We start from the raw sequence: 22,447 nt of genomic DNA, 5'->3' as shown, positions 1-22,447 counted from the left end.
TACCAAGTAACTGTGTTATTTTTGTCAATACACCACATTCAGTGCGGAGCGGTTAGACCAGTCTTTCTCAAATTGGGCCTATAGGGGGGGGCAGTAAAGAGAAGATTGGGAGGGGGGTTGAAGCGGTTAAGGGGGGCGATGGCTAATTTGAAAATGTTTTTTGCTTTTAACACAAACTTTACCTGTCTTTCACGCTTAACGCGCGTTTCCTCGTAACGCCATCTAGGCGACTAGACAGTAACTATTTCCTGTCCGATAGATGACAAACTGTACGGTAGATGGCGGTAAGCTTCAATGCGAAGCGAGAAGTTTCTAGTCTCCATTCTCGAAAGTAATAGGCCCGCCCGCCCGCATATAAAAGCGCGCGTCATCCAGCCAGTAATGTCGTTCGACGATATTACGAAAACAAGTGAATTTATTTAGCGACTAGCTAGGTTAAGTGCTGTACGTGCGGTGGTGAATACTGTGAGTGGTGTCATTAGCAAGTTTTTAATAATCGATTCTTTACTTCGGCATTTTTGAAGACAAAATTATGTCGAAAGCAAAAAAGAAGAAACTGCAGTATAGCGCGGAATATATTATAAAATATGGATTTATTGAAAATCCCACGAATCCATCTTCGCCTTCTTTGAAAAAAAAACGGATGACGCTCCGTAGCACAAATGCTTCATAGCGTACTTAAAAAATAAAATTCCAGCTGTGCTCGCTGTACATTGCGTCATTCATCGGCAACATTTGGTTGCGAAAAATTTGAGTGAGCGCCTTTCTCAATCACTGCAATATATCATAAAAGCAGTCAATAAAATCCGAAACAGCTCTTCAAATGACAGATTATTTAATCAGCTTCGTGTTGCTAATGATGAAGATTTCAACCGATTGCTATTTCACACAGAAGTGTGAAATAGCAAGAGGTAACTGTTTGACTCGATTTTACAATGTATCTGACTCTGTAATAGAGTTCTTGGAAAACAAAGACAAAGAATTGCACGACAACCTCATCACTTCAAAGAATGATATTGCGTACTTGACAGGCCTGTATAAATTATTTAATGATGTCAATCCCCAACTTCAAGGTGATATTTTGAATTTGATTAAAACAAAAAATGCCGTTCCTGCTTTTGTAGGTGAGTTTCGCAATTGCCCTTATTTATTAGCAGTATCCTTGAACAACGACGACTTGCTTGTTTACTGCCAACATTTGGAGAACCTCCATAGTGATTTCGCAAAACGATTCCAGGACATTTTTAAATTGGAAATACCGGACTGAGTGTTGGATAGTTTTTCAAATGCCAACACAGCAGAATCACCCCAGCTAGAAGAACTCATAGAACTGAACGAGGAAACAAAAGTAAAATTAAAAAATGGATACCAAGAATTTTGGCTACAAAAGCCAATCCCGCAACGATTTTTCATAGCATTCCCATTGTCGTATTTGTGTGAACGTGGAATTAGTGCTGTGGCAGCGTTGCTAACTAAAAAGAGAAATCGGTTGCAGATTACCGAACGCGGTGACTTACGGCTGTTTTTGAGTGAATTCCAGCCTGATATTAACAAACTCGTTAAAAATCATCAAATTCATCCTTCAAATTAGATTAGTTTTAAAATTCAAATTGAAATGTTTGTTTTGATAACATGAATAAAAGTTTTCCCAATATTACAAAATGGTGTTTTACATTACCCTCATCAGAAAGTCTTATTTTCACATGACACAAATAATTCAATTATTTAAATAATGACTGCGATTGTGATTCTTAAGATGTAGTAAAGTAAAAAAAATTAGGGGGAGCTAGAAAATAATTAATTCTCGAAGTGGGCGGTAGACAAAATAAGTTTGAGAACCTCTGGCGTTAGACCAATCAAACTCGAAATAATAAAGGCAATCCACACGTTTCCGTTAAAATTACATTTGACCTCATTTCTGGGGTCGTACCTAATTCATCTTGGGCCTAGGCCTGCACACATTTACTACATACATTCACAACTGTTTTGTTCGAGATGAACGGCGATGATCCATGCAGCAACCGGATAATTAACTGAACTGTTAGTAGGAACAAGTTATACGTCGGTTACCGAATGTTACAGTTATGGGTCAAATTTAAAACTTTGATTAAGGCGTTTTACATATTAACCAATGAAATACAAATAGGTGACTGAACTCCAGATATGTTCCGAAAATAACCACTTCCCGAATTTTTCACAGCGGTAACCTGAAAAATATATTGTTGGTACTTTCGAGCAACGAATAATATTGCATGTTCTTTGAAAAGAGAATGCGTAAACATAGCTTACAGATCGAATAATAGTCTAAGTAAATTTATTACAAACAATAAAGACAAAAGTTCGGTGTCGGGTAGATCAGGAGTATATAAGCTGACTTGTGGCTCTTGCCCAAAACTGTATATTGGCCAAACAGGGAGAACATTATCCCAAAGAATTGAAGAACATAGCAGTTTTGTAGATAGATGTGTTACATTTAGATGGGAAGAATTTGAAACTCAACCTTCTAGAATGTTTAGAAAACAATTGATTCAGGAATTCGGGTAATTTACTGAATAATCAATTAGAATTGAATAACTCGCGGTTACAAACTATAGGTACTTTAAATTGTAGAATAAGATATATTTAGTTGGTAAAGACACGCCCGAAGAAGCCATTGTATGGCGAAACACGCGTTGCGTTTTTGTAAAATCTCACTCAATAAATTGTCTTTTGATTACGTTGGTACTTTCAAAACAAAATGGTTGTGCCAATTAATATTAAAATATAATATATTGATCAAACTGGCAGAACATTTAGAAAGCTTATCCAGGAACATCATATGAGCTAGGCTAAATAAGAAAACAAGCTCAACATATTCAAACTATTTTTTAGGATAAAAATCATATCTTTAATTTCGAAATTTTACTCATAGAAAAAAGTTTAAAGCTCAATTATTTTTTCCTCGGCTTTTGAAATGAACCAAACTCGGTGAGATTTTGATCCAATAACTTGAACATAGTTCGATGTGGTTGTCGTCTTTCAGGATACAAGTTTAAATACATTTCCGATGTCGTAACATTGTTTCTATCGTATTTGTAATAAATTTGTGTCATATCTCTTTTTTCTTCATTCGTGAAAGCCATTTTTCGCCAAAAATTCAATGACTTGTACAATAACAAAATGTCATTGAGTGTAACAAATTGAAAGTCAAATTTAGAAACATCAAAGACAAAGCCTATTATGATAAGAATTAATTTTTTTCAATATCTCCAATTTTTCGAAAAAGAATGATAATTAATGATACATCATTGAAAAGGTAAAATTTGGTTCTATTCAAAACAGAAAGAATCCAATGTAGCGCTCATAAGAAAAAATAAAGTGGATGATGGTGGCCGGAAGACAAAACGTCGGGTAGCAAATCTGAAAACACCATTATATAGCAGAAAAAAGTGGCAATGTGGAAGTGCAATTTATTTTCGAATCCTTCGAAAAATGAAGCCAGAAAAAAATAAAAACCATGTTCCGAAATTTCTATTTTTTCCGGATATACTCGAAATTTCAGCATCATCCTGCCTTGGATATTACTGTATTTGAAACGAAGGCTAACTACAAAAATAAACTGCCTTCCTGTTTCCAGAATAATTATAATTTCAAAAGAGCCAACTATCCACAACTGTATAATCAAATATCTGGACTGGACCTTCTTGGAAGTTCTTGATGACTCAGAAGATGCATCCACATATTTCTATGAAAAACTTTATAATGTTTTTGATCGCTGCTGTCCCAAGTATACAGTTGAATCCAAAAATAAATATATTCCTTGGTATAATAGAAGCATTATTAGAGATTTGCAGGCTAAAAGCAGAATCTGGCGCAAATACAAGCGTGAGTGTAATCTGCAGGCCCTTGAAGATTTCAAACATCTTCGAGCAAAAATTAAGCATAATGTTGTTATGGCATATAAAGAATTCTTAGGTGAAATAAACGGGGTAGCTCCAAAATATCACAAGTACTGAATTTTGAAGGTCAATTGCTGGAGGGGCCCTCTAATATCGTAAACGGTTTTGCCAATCTTTTCAAACAATCGTATACCGCTTCTTCCTCTTTTCAACCAAACTCTGATATTGATAATAATCACTTTCTAGATATATCAAGCTTCAGTGAAAATGAAGTATACGAGGCACTAAGGTCGCTCAAGCCTAAAAAGACCACTGGTCCAGATGACATTCCAGCTTTCATCCTAAAAGGTGTGCACTTGTGCTTGCTTGTCCTCTATCTATACTAATTAATATCTGCTTAAGATCGGCTACAATACCAAGGATCTGGAAATCATCAAAAGTCTGTCCCATTTTCAAGAAAAGAGATAGACGAGATATTTCAAATTATCGGCCTATCTCTGTTATTTGCAACTTTGCAATGGTTTTTGAGATTCTGCTGGAGCGAGTTATATATCGGCATGTTAGTTGCAATATACGTATAAACCAACACGGTTTTATGAAAAATCGTTCAACGGTCACCAATCTTCTGACTGTAACCCAACATATTGCTGAATCTATTGACAATAGGGCCCAAACTGATGTTATTTACACATACTTTTCTAAGGCCTTCGACAGGCTTGACCATGGCATTCTACTGAACAAACTAGTAGCCTTTGGATTATCTTCATCCTTAATCGCACTCTTTCAGTCCTATCTACAAAATGTTCAGCTCAATGGTTTCAAATCTACCGAATATAGTGCTTCTTCCGCTGTTCCACAAGGTTCAAATCTGGGACCGTTGCTCTTCAATATATTCATTAATGATATTGGAGATGTTATAGATGTGTATTTCCTTTTATATGCCGATGATCTAAAACTATACTGCCTCGTTGAGAACATAGATGATTTTGTGAACCCCTCAGCAAACGTAGGACGGGTTGTAGAATGGTGTTATTGAAATAACTTGTCATTGAACCCAGATAAATGTAAGGTCATATCCTACAGTTTAAAAACTAATATCTTGATCTTTGATTATTCAATAGAAAACGTTTCCCTGGTGAGACCAGAAACGTTTACTGATCTTGGCGTCACATTTGACACTGCACTATCATTTAATAGGCATATCGATAATGTTTTAACCTCCTCCTGTCGTTTGTATGGATTAATTGCACGTAACAGTAGTGATTTCAAAGAAACTTCGACCTTAAAAACTTTATTCTATGTTTTCATAAGATCAAAGTTAGAATATGCGTCAGTTGTGTGGAGCCCCTTTTATCAATATTACATTGATAGATGATGATTTTTAAAACTGCTAAGCCTAAAAACCGATGACATTTATCCTCAAATAGGAACAACCCACTCTGAATTGCTACAAAAGCATAACTTTTGCAGTCTCAAAAAAAGGCGTGAAAATTATAGTGTTGTACTAACCTATAAAATTATCAAAAGCATAGTTGACTGCCCAACATTACTGGAAAAGTTTAATATTTGCATTCCTAGAATCTGTTCCAGACACCCGAGTACTTTCTATATAAAAACATCTCGCCCAAATGTTCTGGAGAATTCTCCGATCCATACCATGTGTAGAGTGACAAATTCTGTTAGCGATAATTTAGATATATTTAGTTGCAAATTGTCAAATATAAATTCCCACTTCCTAAAATAATTGTTTTGTCATCTATAATAAATATAAAATGTGTAGTCTTTATAGTCACTTGGTTGTGATGTATTTATTATACTCTGTTATTTCCTGCTCTATAATTGGGTTATGTCCTGTAGAGTATTGTATTCCAAATAAATAAATAAATTTCAGAACTTTTTCAACGGCATATTGTTAGTCAGATAAATGCGCAACTTTACCCCAATTTAACCATATTCGTATCTCTCATAGTTTTTGAGATCCCAATGGTAAGGATCGAATTTGAAACATCCTGTATAGAATTCCAAACTCTGGACAGGGATGTTCGGAAAAAAGTTAGTGGCATAATTCATAAAGAAATTCTGATACAAAATGATAAACTTGACCTCCCAAGAAAAGTAAATGGGTCTATGGAAAACTATTCTAACCATAAGTTTTTGGATAGATTTGAAAATCTAACCGACACGGAGTTCACACTTCTTCCTCATTAATGTTTGGAGTTTTACCATAAGAATGGTCAGAGACGTAGTTAAAATCTACATTTTCTTTGTCTGCCATTGTTATAGTACTTATATCACATTCAGTTTCTGTAACATTTTCATCTTCATCATTAAAGGAGTTTTTATGCGGTTTCAATATAGGATTGATATGTGTTTTCAACAGTCTATTATTTGGTGGAGTCCAATCATCAAGTACACCTTCAGTTTGACTTTCCTCAACTTGAGTATCTTCATAAGAGAGTCCCGATATATCTGGGATACATCAATAGAGAAAAATGAATAGGTGTATTACTTGAATTTCACTAGTTCGGACTTCCATTGTCTATTATATAAAATGATTTGAAATCCCTGAAACAAGTAAAAAAGAATAATTAAAAAAGAATAGTTGAAAATAACAATTATATTAAGCAACAATAAACCTGAAATGAAATGATAGTAAAATAACCTACAAGTAAAAATATAATAATTGAATAAATAAAAATTAAAGGAATGCAAAAAGAAATTAATAAAAATAAAAATAAAAAGGTGTAGAGATTCCAAGTCACGTTAGTTCACGACGTTTCGATTGTTGGTATCTACAATCGTCTTCGGGTGATGACTGGACTGATTCCTCCGAGAGATGACTATTTTATAGGTCGTTGAAATACTTTCACTTTCACTACTTTCCATTTTCCGCTTCACTGATTCCATGAGAGATGACCGATTTGGCGGGAGTTGGTCATTTCTCGTTTGATGATGGGTTTCCATATGTTTCGTATATCTACGCTGGCCTGGCTGAATACGTTGTTGGACAACATGTATGCGGCTTCCTTAAATTTTCTCCTGAACCAATGTTTCTCTCTGTGCAAGATCTCAGCTTGGGACCACTCGATGTTGTGTTGATGAGTCCAAACATGGTCTGCTATTCCTGATTTGCTGGTTTCTCCTCGCTGTGTGTGCTTCTTGTGCTCGGCAATGCGAATATTCAATGGCCTCTTAGTTTCACCAATATAGGATTTTCCGCACTCACAGGGTATCCGGTAAATGCAATTCTTGGAATCGCAGTCCGCGTTTGGGGGCCTGGTTTTCGTGAGGCTGCTACGGATAGTGTTACCGGATCTGAAACAGGTTCTAATCTTGGAACCAATTGGTTCCAAGTACAACATCTCCTCGCTGTGTGTGCTTCTTGTGCCGAGCACAAGAAGCACACACAGCGAGGAGAAACCAGCAAATCAGGAATAGCAGACCATGTTTGGACTCATCAACACAACATCGAGTGGTCCCAAGCTGAGATCTTGCACAGAGAGAAACATTGGTTCAGGAGAAAATTTAAGGAAGCCGCATACATGTTGTCCAACAACGTATTCAGCCAGGCCAGCGTAGATATACGAAACATATGGAAACCCATCATCAAACGAGAAATGACCAACTCCCGCCAAATCGGTCATCTCTCATGGAATCAGTGAAGCGGAAAATGGAAAGTAGTGAAAGTGAAAGTATTTCAACGACCTATAAAATAGTCATCTCTCGGAGGAATCAGTCCAGTCATCACCCGAAGACGATTGTAGATACCAACAATCGAAACGTCGTGAACTAACGTGACTTGGAATCTCTACACCTTTTTATTTTTATTTTTATTAATTTCTTTTTGCATTCCTTTAATTTTTATTTATTCAATTATTATATTTTTACTTGTAGGTTATTTTACTATCATTTCATTTCAGGTTTATTGTTGCTTAATATAATTGTTATTTTCAACTATTCTTTTTTAATTATTCTTTTTTACTTGTTTCAGGGATTTCAAATCATTTTATATAATAGACAATGGAAGTCCGAACTAGTGAAATTCATCACGAAACATTGTCAATCACCTTCAAACAGGTGTATTACTTGATACAATAATCCCAAGTATTTTCAAATAACACTTGTACCTACCAGCCACACCATCTGAATCAAAAGTATTTTGAAGGCCTTGAATACTGAAACTGATTGTTTCTGTCAATATTTTCTCTTCCTCCGTTTTTAGAGTTGGCGGACAAATGTATGTTCCTCCTCCTGTGCCTGTCACATATTTGTGATGTTGGTGAAATATTTTCTCATATTTTGTTTTCAATTGCTTGATAGTTCTGGGCTACAAAATAGTAATTATAAACTGTTTCGACTTCAGTAGGAAGTTTTATTGCCACTTACAGGTCCTGACGTAGAGGAATTAAAATCAATTTCAACTCTTTTCCAGACCTCTTCATTCTCCTTCCATGTGACGGCATCAGTTTTTTGCACTCAATGATAAATTTATAGGAATTGGCAATTTTTATTAGGAGTGATCTGTCTGTTTCGGAAAAATTGGATGTTCTTTTATTGCTCATTTTCGTTTTTCATATGCCCTCGGAACTCATATAGGTTAACGTATAACTCATGAACTTTTTGTTAGCAGTTGTCATTTTGGAAAAGCAATCCTCCAATAGAAACAAGCCCCTGAAATAGTCACTCATGCCAACCTTAGTTAACGAACAGTTATTAAACATTAGCATCAGTCAGGGTATGATATAAACGATTTGAGTAGTAACTGCAACATTGACTATCAGCTAAGCGTAGCTTCGAGGTAGCTAACAGGAGCATTCAACTACGTATTAATAAACCGGCCCTAAATGAAACTAGACTGTTAAAAAAGGGCCTCGGGTATAACATAAAACCGTATATTAATTCTGCAAGCATAGAATGTTTAGGTTTTGAAACAAATCTGGCTCTGATAGGCACTTCTAATTATAAAAATGTCGCTGCAAATATATTAAAATTAGAACATGTTGATCGAATTCAGTCTAATAAAGAAATGAAAATTGCAAAATCAGTTAAAAAAAAGCTAATGATAATGAAGTGATTTTTCAACAAGAACAGATAAAGGTCGAACGGTTATTGCGTTAGATAAAAACGACTACGTAGGCAAAACTCTTAATTAATAATTCAGAAAGCTACGATATTCTAAGGAATAATCCTACAACTCTGTACCAGAAAGAGGTGAAGGAGTTTTAAAAATAAAAATGCTTGGACGTGGTTTACAGAACGAATAATAATTTAAGAAAATGTATAAAAAAAATAAGATAAAACTTCAGTGTGGGATACATCAGGAGTATATAAGTTGACCTGTGGCTCTTCCCCAAAACGTTATATTGGCCAAACGGGGAGAACTTTTTTCTAAAGAGTTAAATATCATAGAAGTAGTTTTTTGAATGGAAAGATCAATTCCACATCTGCAAACTATATTTCAGCAGAACATGAGTTCAATCACGACTATGACGTGATACAATTAAAAAAGAAAAGTTTGAAACTCAATCTTCAGAAATAAATAGATTTGAGAATTCGGGTCATTTACTGAATGACCAAATATAATTCATCAACTTTCCGTTACTGAATATTTTTTCAGATGTGGAAACTGGTAATTAACTGATACATAGGTAAGTCCAGGCAAAAGTATTCATTACATGTTCAATCAAATGATTGTACACTTTCTATTTTTGATTTTGTTGACAAAAAAATAAAGTTTTTATCAATGTAAAAAAGGTGTGAAAGAACAAAAGTGTTATATCTTTACAATAGAACCTCATATTATATATTAGTACTTCAGGATTGTCCATTTTACTTTAATCATTTATTATAATTTCTAACACACCGCTTATAACATTTGTGTCATTTAAATGTCATACAAATTAAAATCCACGATGAAGTACACACGTTGTGGACACTTATCTGTAACCCTAGAACCTTCCTGGGATTTGTCACTCCCCATACCACAAAGAACTGGCCAACTGAGTTTATCACAGTGCTTGGATTTTTTCACAAGAGAGGAAACTTTGGATGGACATGAAAAACCGACGTGTTCAAGTTGCGAAGAAAGAAGAAAATGCAAAGTCTCTATCGATCCATAAATTTCCCCGTATTTTAGTCATTCATTTTAAAAGATTTTTTCTAACAGAAAGATTTAGAGGCAAGTTAAATGTTGCCATCGAATTTTCTCTAGATGGATTAGATATGAACAATTATGCAGCAGACAATGTGACTCCTTGTCGTTATAATCTATATACATTTTCGAATCACAGTGGGTCTACCTACAGCGAACATTATACAGCATTCTGCAGACATCCTTATACTGGCACTTGGCACAAATGCAATGATTCACACGTGTCACCAATTTCACCAAAATCGCTTGTGAGTGGAGATACATACATCTCTTTTATGAAAAGGAGGAAACGAGTTCGCACCTTTGAGCGTTTTGAAAAGTTATTTTTAAACGGTTGATTTCAATCACACGCATCAACCATTGTATTAATTTATAGTTACACATATATATGCGTATGTGCAAACGATATGTAAATATTTATTTTTAGATTCAGACAAGTTTGATACTCATTGGAATTTTTTCATATCTCCGCAATTGTCTGTCAGTATGTTTATTATTTATAAGCTTTATTGCATTGTATTTTCTCGAAACAAGTGAGAGAAATACTTATCAAGTACTCATTTATTCACCTTTATCTTTTTACTATATTGTTTTGTATTCTTTTTTTCTACGTGAATAAATATTATTATTATTATCCTTTTCCTATGTTAATGTTTATTGATGTATTCTCAAAATCAGGCACACATTTTCATCATTCATTGGATAGATGAAAATCAGGTACTTCAAATTGTGGAAATATATATAACGCACTGAATATGTAGATTTAAGTTAGCAGAGAGCCTGAAGACGATATAGTATAGCGAAACACTTGTTGCCTTTTTGTAAAACTGTTTAGTGAAAGTCTAACAATAAAGTGTTTCTTGAATATGTTATCATTTGCATTCAATAAAACAAATTTATGGGTGATTGTAGAAATGGTTGACAAACCGAGTCGTTTTCTGAGATTATGAGTTCTCCAAAGATGATAGATACTCGTTTTCATTTAAAAAAGGGCCCTCAGTTCTTCAATAAAAGTAAAGTATTTGTTTTTCATCTATGTTTTTTAATTGTTTTGCAAGGATATGGGTTCATTGGGCCACAACGAATGAAACTTCAGCTAAAGAAGACGTAAAAATTGAGTTTCGTGAACAGAAATGAGTACTAAATTTTTGTTGAATCGGAATTGCCCCTTTACATTCGATACGCTACTGGTAGTTGCTATTTGTATGCTCATCGCAAACATGTGAAAACACGATTGATTTTAATTACCTTTTCTTCACAACCAATTATACAGAATATACTTTCAACGACGTGGAAATCGAGAAAACGATAATTTAGCATTACAGAGGTTTCGAGTCTATGCTAGCTCATTATCATGTAAGCTGAAAATGTAATAACAGTTAATGGTATTGGCGATTTTTGGTATTTACTCAAATTATTATTCAAGTAAATCATTGCGTTTAATGGTTTCGTATGAACATGACTGAGTAATATATTGTACACCGAAACATGTCAATCAATTCAAAATCGAATAAATGAGATAGAAATCTTTGTGTTGAGAATGACATCTATCTGACTGTCATTATGATACATATATCTATCACAATTTCACCGCAAGTCAGGGACTCTGTTACTCCCTGTTAAGCAAATACTATTAGATTGATGAAGTATTTCCATTTCAATATAATGATTATTTCAATTTTGCTTGATATACACAAACCTTGCAACAAAGTTGACCATGCTATTCTACGATGTAAACTTTTTGTATATTCCTTCAGTAATTCATTATCAGGCTAATTAATGAACATAAAATAGCATGTATATTTCAGGGAAAGTGAAACCGAGAAATTCTTTGCAAGGTCCAGTGTTCCCCAGGGATCAAATTTGTTCCCATTCTGTTTCTATCGGTTGTTGACGATATTCCAGATCGTTTATTTACTGGCTGCCTCTTATATGCTGATGACTACAAAATATTCCAAAATATTGATAACGAATCAGATCTTATCTTAGATAATGGGTGTGAAATGAATAACCCGCATTTAAACCTGAGGAAATGCCAATTGTTACATTCAGCAATACCAAGAAGAATTCTCAACTTCACTGCGCTATAAAATACCAGCAACTGGATAAATTCTACGATATATCGGATTAAGATGTAATATTTCCGAGATTATTCAAAAGAAATTTGACATTTGAAATTCACATAAAAGATGATTCTCAGAAACCGCAAAGATTATCTTCAAAAAGTCATCTTATGACTTCAAAAATATTCAAACAATAAAAACTGCTTAGGAGTCGATTGGAATATGCAGCAATAATTTGAGATATAAGAAAATCAAATTAAACAAATATCTATTACCTCTACGAAATGAATTCCAAAATATCTGAATTTAAAATCAGGCGTCAAGTACAATAAATAACCTTCATACACAAGCCATTGAATAATCAAATAAATTGCCATTTCCACTTGCTCAACTCAAAATATACGTTTCAGGACATGCTTTACCCCCTGAAAAATATAATTCACTTAGTATACATTTCAAGTCTCGAAAACTCCATTATAAAAGGAAACATACACTACACTCTTGAAACTGTTTCTATGTTCTTCTATACGTGCTTCAAATGTCATTCTAGGTTGACCTATGTCAAACATCGGAGATGAACCACACGACAATATCTAAACTCCTGATCTATCTGACATCAAACTTTTGTCTTTGTTATTTTGAATAAGCATTGATAAGCATTGATAAGCATGATAAGCATAAGCATGATAAGCATGAATAAGTTATTATTGGTTTTTAACACTATATCTACAGTATCTACACCTTCATTTTTTAGAAAATAGCTTTACTGTACCTGTAATGAAATTAGGTTAACAATTTTCCTTTGAATAAATAAATATATATATAATATATATATATATATATATATAAATATATAAATATATATATCAATGAACTATTGAAAATCACTTTTAACAGGAAGAAATTCACCAGTATTTTTTTAAATAATTTATAACATAAATTTTATTTTTTGATAATTTTTCGATGAGCAGTTTCCTTACACAAAATCATATTAGTTGAATAGTTCAACTTATGTTTGGAAAAAAAAGCATTTGTGTCGATAAATTCATTTTGTTGAATGCAAAAAATTTAAATTGATTTACGAGTATAAAGCAATCGAAAAGCCGGTCTTTAAAATTCCTGAATCCGATCCTCCTTACACATCCTACAAAATAATCGAAAAGCAAATTTTAAAGGGTCATCGAACCTTGATCATTCGAATACGACGACACAATCGTAGTTGCAGCCTAATAAAGGGCTAGGGGGAAACAAGAGTGGGGGGTCCGAGGGGAACTTCAATGTGACGTAATTAAACTCGCGGGTCGCCTTGACGAAGGATGCAGGATGCAACCTTTCGTTCTTGGATGCAGTGGCGTATCTAGGGGGATCAGAACGCCCGAGCCCTTCAAAAAGGGCTTTTTCTTTCTTGCCGGAAGACCATTTGAGTTTAGCATATAGCCAAAAGGGTAAGAAAAAACTCCTACAAGACCATAACTTTTTGTTTTATGTCATTTATTCGAAATTGAAATCAAATTTTCTACTGAAAAGACACTTTGTGGCTCTTATACGTTTTTAGCATATAGCCCGATTTCGCAAAAAAAAGCGTACGGATCTGTCTTTCCGTGTAAATATTCTCCCTTCTTTCGATCTGATTGGAAATCAAACACTGCTTATTTTATGTGCCTTAAGCTCCGGGGGATATCGAGTCGGTTGTGGATTATTAGAACTGCTACATAGATGGAAATAATACTACATTACAAATATCCTGACTCGTGAAACTAAAAAAAAAACTAAGCAGGACTTTCTATCATAAGCATGCAGATGTATTTACTTTCTCTATGCGTTTCTACTGGAATGGTGTGAGGGACGCAGTGCCTTGCGTAGTAACAAATAATTAATGTATTATGTAGAAATAAATAACTAATTGAAGGAAATGACATCAACATCATGCGGATAAGAAATATCTTCTTCCTTCTAACACAGACTCGGTCAAGGTTGGGTTTTGCATGGTTTCTTTCAGCTGAGCGTTTCGAAATCAATGATTTCACGATTAGCGATTAATACTATGTTCTCGTTTACAATCTTGATTTGCAGCATTACTTTTGCTTCGTTAGTCGTTGATAAAAGATAAACAGACCTCTCTAGAACTCCCTCCTCTATATTCAAAATAGCAATATATAATAAATGGTCTTCCTACAAGGACCCCAGATCTTTGACAATGGGGAGTGTTCCCCAATTTGGGTTATTACAGCAAATGCAAGTTTGAACAAAATAAAGTTGAGTTCAATTCATGAGTTTTTCAAATTCACTTCGAAAAGTATTCAAATTGATATTTCAAATGGTGGGTTTAAATTTTTAAAGGGATTCGTTTCTAATTCATATATTGGCAACAGCGTCTAGAATGCTAGATCGGAGTTAAAGTTAGTAGTATGCTAGAAAAATAAGAATCATGTCAATAGTGTCAAATCAAGGCAAAATATAATATATAGTTCAAGTCCACCTCCACAAGCCACATAAACAACAGTTGTTTTGTTATTTATTTATATAGAGAAAGATAGGTTAGGTGCACAAAATGTCATGTCACAGAATGTCTCGGAACTCGGAACATAAATAAACAGAACATCACGCCTCTGAAATATGTCATCTTTGTTTGTCTCATACAGGTAACATTGTCCTTTATTAGCTATAACCGATGTTGCCAAATAGTGAAATAGAAACGAATCCCTTTAAATGTTGAATGCATTATTTCATTCCTCTTTTTTAAGTATTTAAATAATTTTTTAAAGAAAAAGGTTGACATGATAAGTTTAAAATGTGTTGTTTTAGAGCTCTTTTATGAAAACTACTTGATTTTGGTCAGGAGGAACATTCCCCATCTGTCAAATCAGTTGTCATTTATTCAGTCTGTTTTGCCAAATCACTATGGACGGATATAGTATTCAACAACACGGGCAAAAAAAATTGTTTTATCAAAATGAGTGTTCTGTTCGGGCAACGTATCGTGCGCTTCATTTTACAGCCGCCATAAACTTCCTTCCGAGAGAACCATTCGCGTGTAAACGATCGACCAACACCCGTACGTCAACGAAACGCAAGATCTGCCGAAAACATGTCCGCTGTCTGTGAGAGTGTGCAGGAGAATTCAAGGCAGTCGATTTCGCAGACCACAACTTGGCGAGTTTTGCGTCGTGACTTGGGCCTTCACCCGTACAAAATTCAACTGACCCAGGAACTGAAGGTAAACGATCATAGACAACGACGTCTGTTCGCCGAGGATTTGGCTCTGCAGCAGTTGGCAACTGACCCTAATTTTCATCGAAAAATCATCTTCAGCGATGATGCCATTTCTGGACGAATGGGTACGTGAACAAACATAATTGTCGAATTTGGGACGATACCAATTCACTTGAGATCCAAGAGGGTCCAATGCATCCTGAAAATGTCACTGTTTGGTGTGGATTTTGGGCTGGCGGCGTTATCGTTCTACATTTCTTTGAAAACGACGTTGGCCAGGTCACCACTGCCAACAGCAATCACTATAGGTCGATAATTATTACCAACTTCTTTTGGCCTGAATTGGATGATCTGAACACCAACGACATGTGGTTTCAACAGACCTACGCTACGTGCCACACAGCTCATGCCAATTTGGATATTATGCAGCGACTCGACCCGAAATCCTACTACACAACATATATCCCTAAATTGTCTTTCTGTTATAGTCGTAACATCAACTTGTCCATAAAAGTTCCGATTATTACCTGCAGGACGTGCTTCTAAAGATATGAGGGCTGAAAGTTTCATCCTCTATAATCTTTTTCCTTAAGAAGCATAGTAATAAATAATTTTCATGTCGCTGTTCCATAGGCGTACCGTACATAATTGAGTCGGTTAAAAAATGAAAAATATAGTATTTATTTCAAAAATTCGATGCTGTATGATTCAATATAATAAATCTCAAAAGATTCTTTATAGTTGTATATATACAGGGAGTAACAAAAATATGAAACACTCGCATTAGTGATTATTATATTTTTTTTAATTAAACACCTAAAATTGTTTCACTTCTAAATTTCGATTGAAATTTTCAATACTTTCTATGAAATACTTGATGTATCACATACCTGTACACAACTTACCTAATTGAATCAGGCATACCTGACGTATTTTAAATTTTCGCTAGAAAAGAGGATGACGTCATGATTCGATCTGATCTACGAGTAATAGTGCCTCAATTAGGTACTTTATTACCTGGAGTATATAAATTTAAAAAACCTTGGGTCTCAGTATTTTAATTAGTAAATTACACGTAATGTGTCAATTAAAATGGCTACTCCCATGGGTTGGGCTACCTATCGGCGCGTCCCCAGGTGGCGGTTAGGGGAACGGCGAGGGGACTGGAGGCCCTGTCCAGGAAGCCAATGTGGCCTTACGGACGGGGTTACCGGACTCCTGGTCAGTGGCAGAAATAAGAAGGGTGAGGAGAACTGAAACTCCCCAAAAGCCTTTGCAAAACATGCCTCCGTGGACCTTACAACTAAGGTGTAAGGAATCGTGCCGACAGCTGAATGGCCGCAGGGTGATATGCGGTTACGAACGATCCCCTTGGGGAATTAGGCGAAACCTCATTGTAATCAGCTTACCTCTGGTAATGTGGGGCTCTGCCAGAGGTGACCAACTCTTCTCTTGCTACTCGTGGGAACACACATGAATGAAACAAACAGAAACAACAAAAACCAATCCCGAGGCTGGACAGAAGTGCTCACCCCAATCTAAGGAGGTGGCTGGGGATGAACAGAAATGTCCACCCCAATCTACCGCTTAGACTAAGGCTGGACATAGCAGATCACCTCTTGATGTAATGGCCAAGGCGTAAGCGCATTTGCGGCGCCGAGGCCGAAAGGAGAAGGAGAGCGAAGGAGGCAGGAGTGGCAGCAACTATAAGTGCACCCTTCTACTCAACCCCAACAGCAAAGGAACTTTCTGCGACGGGCGCCAAGAGCTCCGCCTTAAATAAAGGCAAGGAACCGGCTGCCCCTGCAGGAAAGCTCCCTCACTTGTGCACCTCCACGGAGGAAACCCCAAGAAGGTTGAAGAAGACGCGCAACGACAGTAATGTCGCTGCACCTTCCAAAACCTTCGCGGAGGCCACTGAGAAACACCTCAAGGTTGCCCAAAGGGAGTGTGTGTTCGGCGAGTCTTGGCCTACATCTGCCAATATAAAGGAGATGTCTCCTAGTTACTTGTCCACTTTCCTGGAAAGGACAGGATGGACGATGACCAAGGAGGAAAACTCCTCGGGAGGATGTACAATGGGTCACATATGGCCTAAGTGCTGTGGGTCAACACTCACCCTCCCTACTCTACAGATACAGAGAAAATGGCTACTTCAGTTTTCTTTCCAGAAAAACAAATAATCAAAATGATTTTTCTGTTAACGAAGAGATTATTAATCTTAATATATATGAGAGGTACAAGAAATCGAAATGAAAAACGATTTGCCACACTTCACTGATTCACATAACCTCACGAAAAAAATCAACAATCCTTCAACTCAAACTCCACCTTGAATATCAACAATTCATACATAATATTCATAAATCCAAATATTTTATTGAAAATTTATTAGTACAACAAAACAACGACATTTTCAATTCGAATCGAAACATTATTCTGAATAGTAGTAAATTCATTGAAATTGAAAAGAATACGCTACGTACAGTTAATGAATCTAGACTCGGGTGCCGGCTCTGCGGTCTCATGTCAAGGCACGATGAATTTTAACAGTGAAATTATATTGTTAAAAAAATACAAGTTTGTTTTTATTGAAATGTCTTGTTATTCCGGCAATAAAATTGATTTAATTTGAGAACTGACTTTTTCATAACGTCGATGCATCCAGCTGAGAATAATCTTCACAAATACCACTCGATCTAAACATTTTCAAATAAAAATTTGTCGATAACGTTTTGTGGTTTCGTGGTATTAATTTCCAAAAAAAATTGATCAAATTGCAAGTGTTGGTTTTCAGCCTTAATTAAAATTAGGCTTTATAATCAAGTTATGGCCTATACATAGTTGCCGGATAATATAAATACCGCGTAGAAATCAACTAAGTATAATCAGAGGATTTGAAAACAAAGATTGAAGGACACGTGCGTTTCATTTAATTAATACGAAAGGTATACGCACTCTTGATATGTTTCTGGTTTTGATTCTCTGCTTATTCGGGCGCGTAACACATACATATAAATAGACAATCTAATTTTGGTATCTGTCGATCCTAATTATCATAATTCCTACGTGTTTTCATTCCAACAACATCGGGAATATCGTGAATTGAAAAGAAGCAAATCAGCCAATTAAAGGCGTTACTCTATAATGAGTGTCTTGTCATGTTCCCATTAAACACTCAACTAAAATAACCCGTTAGCTGTTTTCGACAAACATTTTAGAGATTCACAAAATACGCATTGAATAACAAAGCAATTGAATAAACCACTAATTGGGATTTCACCATATTGTATTATATATTATCGGAATAATAATGTCTCAAGCAGTCCAGCTCTGGAATGGTTTCAAATTGTTTATATCAACAATGACAGGCTATATTTGACAGACTTTTTTTGTGTTGATTTATTTGTCTGTTAAAATATGTCTATTGAAATATGTTTTCCGTTACCCAGCTGTCGCCCTCCTACGAACGACAACCTATAAAACCCTACAACTTATGCGAGCTATAGATTTACGAAGGCTTACCTTTTAACGTACGATTCCTAGCACGGGTTAATTACAAGGAGACTCAATACGATTTCCTCATCGGTTTCTTCAATGCTCTGAAGGTTACCAATATTTTAATCCATATTTCCATATCCCTATTTAATACATATAACCAAAATTATATGTATTTTTTTAATGGAACACCCAGTACATACTAAGGTATGTATGTTTCTTTAGCTCCGATTCTATATCGGACTAAATAGTGTCATTTGACACTGTTGAAAATGTTTTTTATTATTCGAAAAAATGCAGAGTTGGCAAATTTTCTCACTAACTGTATCAATCAAAAACCTATTAGATATTTTTCACAATAATGTTTCTTAGTGCCGATAGAAAATTCTGGTGAATGTAAAGAAAAAGTTACTATATTTCATTCTGGGTGGGAATAGTACGCATAGTACATGCTAAAAAAAATGTAACACAATGTTTGGACAGGGATGAAATTTATATCATTTTATCAAGCACCTTGTATATTAGTTTCAAAACTTGAAATATCTATTCTGGTCACAATGATCTTCGCTAAGACAGATGTTACGAAATACTGAATCAAAATATATATATATAAGGTCTTCCACAAAAGACTTCCAAACTTTGACAATTGATAACGGCCATCTGTCAAATTAGTTGTTATTTATTCAATATGTCTTGTCAAATCACCATGGACGAATATATAACTCAACAACACGTGCAAATAAAAAATTGTTTTATCGAAATGACGAGTTCTGTTCGGGCAACGTACCGCGCGTTTCGCCTATTTTGTGGTCGCCATAATCGCCCTATCGAGAAGCCTATTCGCAATGTGGTGGATAAATTTGAGTCCACTGGTTGAGTAACGAACGACCAACGTCGACGAAACGCAAGATCTGCCGAAAACTTTACCGCTGTCTGTGAGAGTGTACAGGAGAATCCAAGGTTGTAGATTTCGCGTCGCTCACAAGAACTCGGCCTTTCGCAGACCACAACTTGATGAATTTTGCGTCGTGACTTGGGCCAGTACCCGTACAAAATTCAACTGAGTCCGGAACTGAAGGTAAACGACCATAGAAAATTGGACGTTTCGGATGCGCTCCACCCAGAGAAGCCGTAGCGGTCATTTGAAGGATGTTATATTCCACATATAATGGCAGCTCGACTATTAGGCTATTCCGAAAACCGTGAATATGAAAATTTGCTTGCAATAGTGATAAAAAAAGTTGGTTACATAAAGCAAAACGTAGCGGCTAGATATGTTGACCTACTATATTGTTATGTTGACAACTTTGACCTTCTTGACTAGTGAATGAAAAATATTTCTTGTTGGTTCCCTTTTCTAAGGATTCAAACTCGAGTTCAAAGCTATCAAGATAAAAATGTTCACATAGACTTCTAATTGCAAGTTGCTTGCACGAAACGTAAACATCAGGAGTTTGGGTCCACTTCACTGTAAGATCCGAGATCATGAGAGCATAGTAATTGGAGCTTTACTCAGCTTTACAGAGCCTGTAAACTTTATTACAACTCCCTTGGTACTGAAGAGACAACGGTGTTGCTCCAAGATATATTGAATACATTGTGTGGAATAACCAAGTGCCAAATTCATTGGAACTACTCATTTTCCACCCTCGGTCTAATACAAGCTAATAACCCTGATGTCCGGGGGAGTATTGAACAAGTTGTCAACTAGGACCGGAGGATCGGATGTGACTGAATGGAGTGTTTTACCATTTTGTATGTACAAAAATATACGTCAAGTGAATACATTTCTACAGCATGCGATCGTTAAAAAGTTTCTATTTTTGGAGTTTGATATGTATTTCCCTAATGCGAGTTCCTGAAAAAATAGGTTTTTGATATTTTCGACCTTTCCACAGTATTCGCCAAAGAACTTCATTGATCATTTCAATGAAAAAATTGAAATTTCACTTCTGCCGGAATGCCTAACTAGAAATAACGTCATTTGTGTTACTAGCCACTGCCATAAATATATTCATCACGACATATTTTACAAAACCAAATTAGAAAACCTTATCAGTATGAAATTCAAAATTACTGTATTGCATGAAGTTTGTTCAGAGCATGAACTATAGGTTGAAACTATTTTTTATTTTTTTTTTTTTCATCCGATGAACAAATGCAAATGAAGGCAGTCAAAGATAGTGTAGGCAGTTTATAAACAGTAACATTAACCTTGAATAATTAAGGAATGTAATGAACACAATGTTGGAACGATTTTCAAAAATATAAAAGAATAGTTCTCCCTCTGAAACCCCTACAAAAACGAATTAATTTTTTCTTTTTTGTTTACAAATAATGTAGTCCACTTGGATGACACGTGAAATGGGATATTTTATTCCATATGCGTAAAAACGTATTTTGTTTATTTCCTCATGAAGGCAGCCTACTTCATCACATAAAATACAAAAGTAAATATGTAGTATCTCGAATCCAAGAAACTCTCCGACAAAGAGAAAGACGAAAGAACATAATCGAAAGTCGTGGAGTGATTCTCTTGTTTTCACCCAGTGACATAAACAGCTGATTTCTTTGTTTGCTTCAGAGAACCCCGTTGAAAAGAATACGGTCGATGACATTTCTCAGAATAAATTCGAATCGCAAACAACACATTCCAAAAGTGCGAATGACGTAAAAACATGAAAATTACTGCGTGACAGACCATTTTAAACTAAACTCAAACCTTGAAAGGTCTCCTTACCTTTATAGTGCACACGCAAATTGTTCTGGGACAATCCAATAAAGTTGAATTTGTGTTTGGGGCTCCACGTTCTGGGAAGAGGAGTTTTGTCTTCATTTACAGCTGGATAAAGTCTAGTTAAACGGTCAACTGGACCATTGTCAATATTAAATTGCAGATCCATCACACTCCGACCACTATTCACGACGGCCATTTCTAAACCCTTTCCCTACCCCCTCGCACTCAGTTCATCTAAGCTAACAGCCAATGCGCAAGTCCTTGGGATGTTTTAATGATGACAGGCATGACAATCAGCTGAAACTGGGAGCTGTCAGACAAGTGATTACCATGACAACTCTCACTAGTAGTACGTTCCAAACTTCAGTTTGTTGCTAGAAATGTGCCTAGTCTCTAAGCAACGAACAAACTTACTTCAAACAAGGGCTTCCTAACATTATTTGGAATAGGAAATTGGGTAAAATAGGAAATAAATTACTCCAAAAGTTTTTTTTTGTTAAAATCGATTTCGCCTTGAATCTGAACTATAAAAGGAGTGCTTTTTTTCAGATGCTTCATCTTTGAACAAAAACAAGTGAGAATGAACTTTCGAATGAAGGACGAAAGCAATCAAATTCAAAATAAACAAATTACTAAAGAAGATGAATGGAACATGCACAAAAGTTTCTTTCAGGTAAAAATTGAAAGAGAAAGCTCTCGCGAATCAACTACTTCAATAAGAACATTGAATCGCATGTCCATCACTCTACAACTTATAGAGTAGTCTGAGAAAAAACATGTCTTCGAACGAGAGAAAGAAATCTACCCCAGTTATAGTTGGAATGTATCTTTTTATGAGGCAGTTTGATCACTTACCTTTTCATATTAGGACAAAAGATAAGAGAGTGGATTAAACTACCAAAAATGA

The 22,447-nt window shown here is 35.5% G+C and overlaps 1 protein-coding gene across 1 annotated transcript in view; it reads right to left on the bottom strand.

Annotated features, from left to right (window-relative positions):
- RanBPM (Ran-binding protein M) overlaps positions 1-21,823 on the bottom strand; it is a 56,168-nt gene extending 34,345 nt beyond the window's left edge. Inside the window, exon 1 of the mRNA XM_074181377.1 lies at positions 21,544-21,823. Coding sequence (XP_074037478.1) covers positions 21,544-21,736 — 193 coding nt within the window. The 5' untranslated portion in view covers positions 21,737-21,823. The remainder of the gene's footprint in view (positions 1-21,543) is intronic.
- Between the last annotated feature and the right edge of the window lie 624 nt (positions 21,824-22,447).

Source organism: Leptinotarsa decemlineata, unplaced genomic scaffold (assembly GCF_025532065.1).
Source record: "Leptinotarsa decemlineata unplaced genomic scaffold, Ldec_3_MD MMD2_tig00026307_RagTag_RagTag, whole genome shotgun sequence".
Taxonomy (NCBI): domain Eukaryota; kingdom Metazoa; phylum Arthropoda; class Insecta; order Coleoptera; family Chrysomelidae; genus Leptinotarsa; species Leptinotarsa decemlineata.
This window is presented reverse-complemented; position numbering and strand designations above follow the sequence as displayed.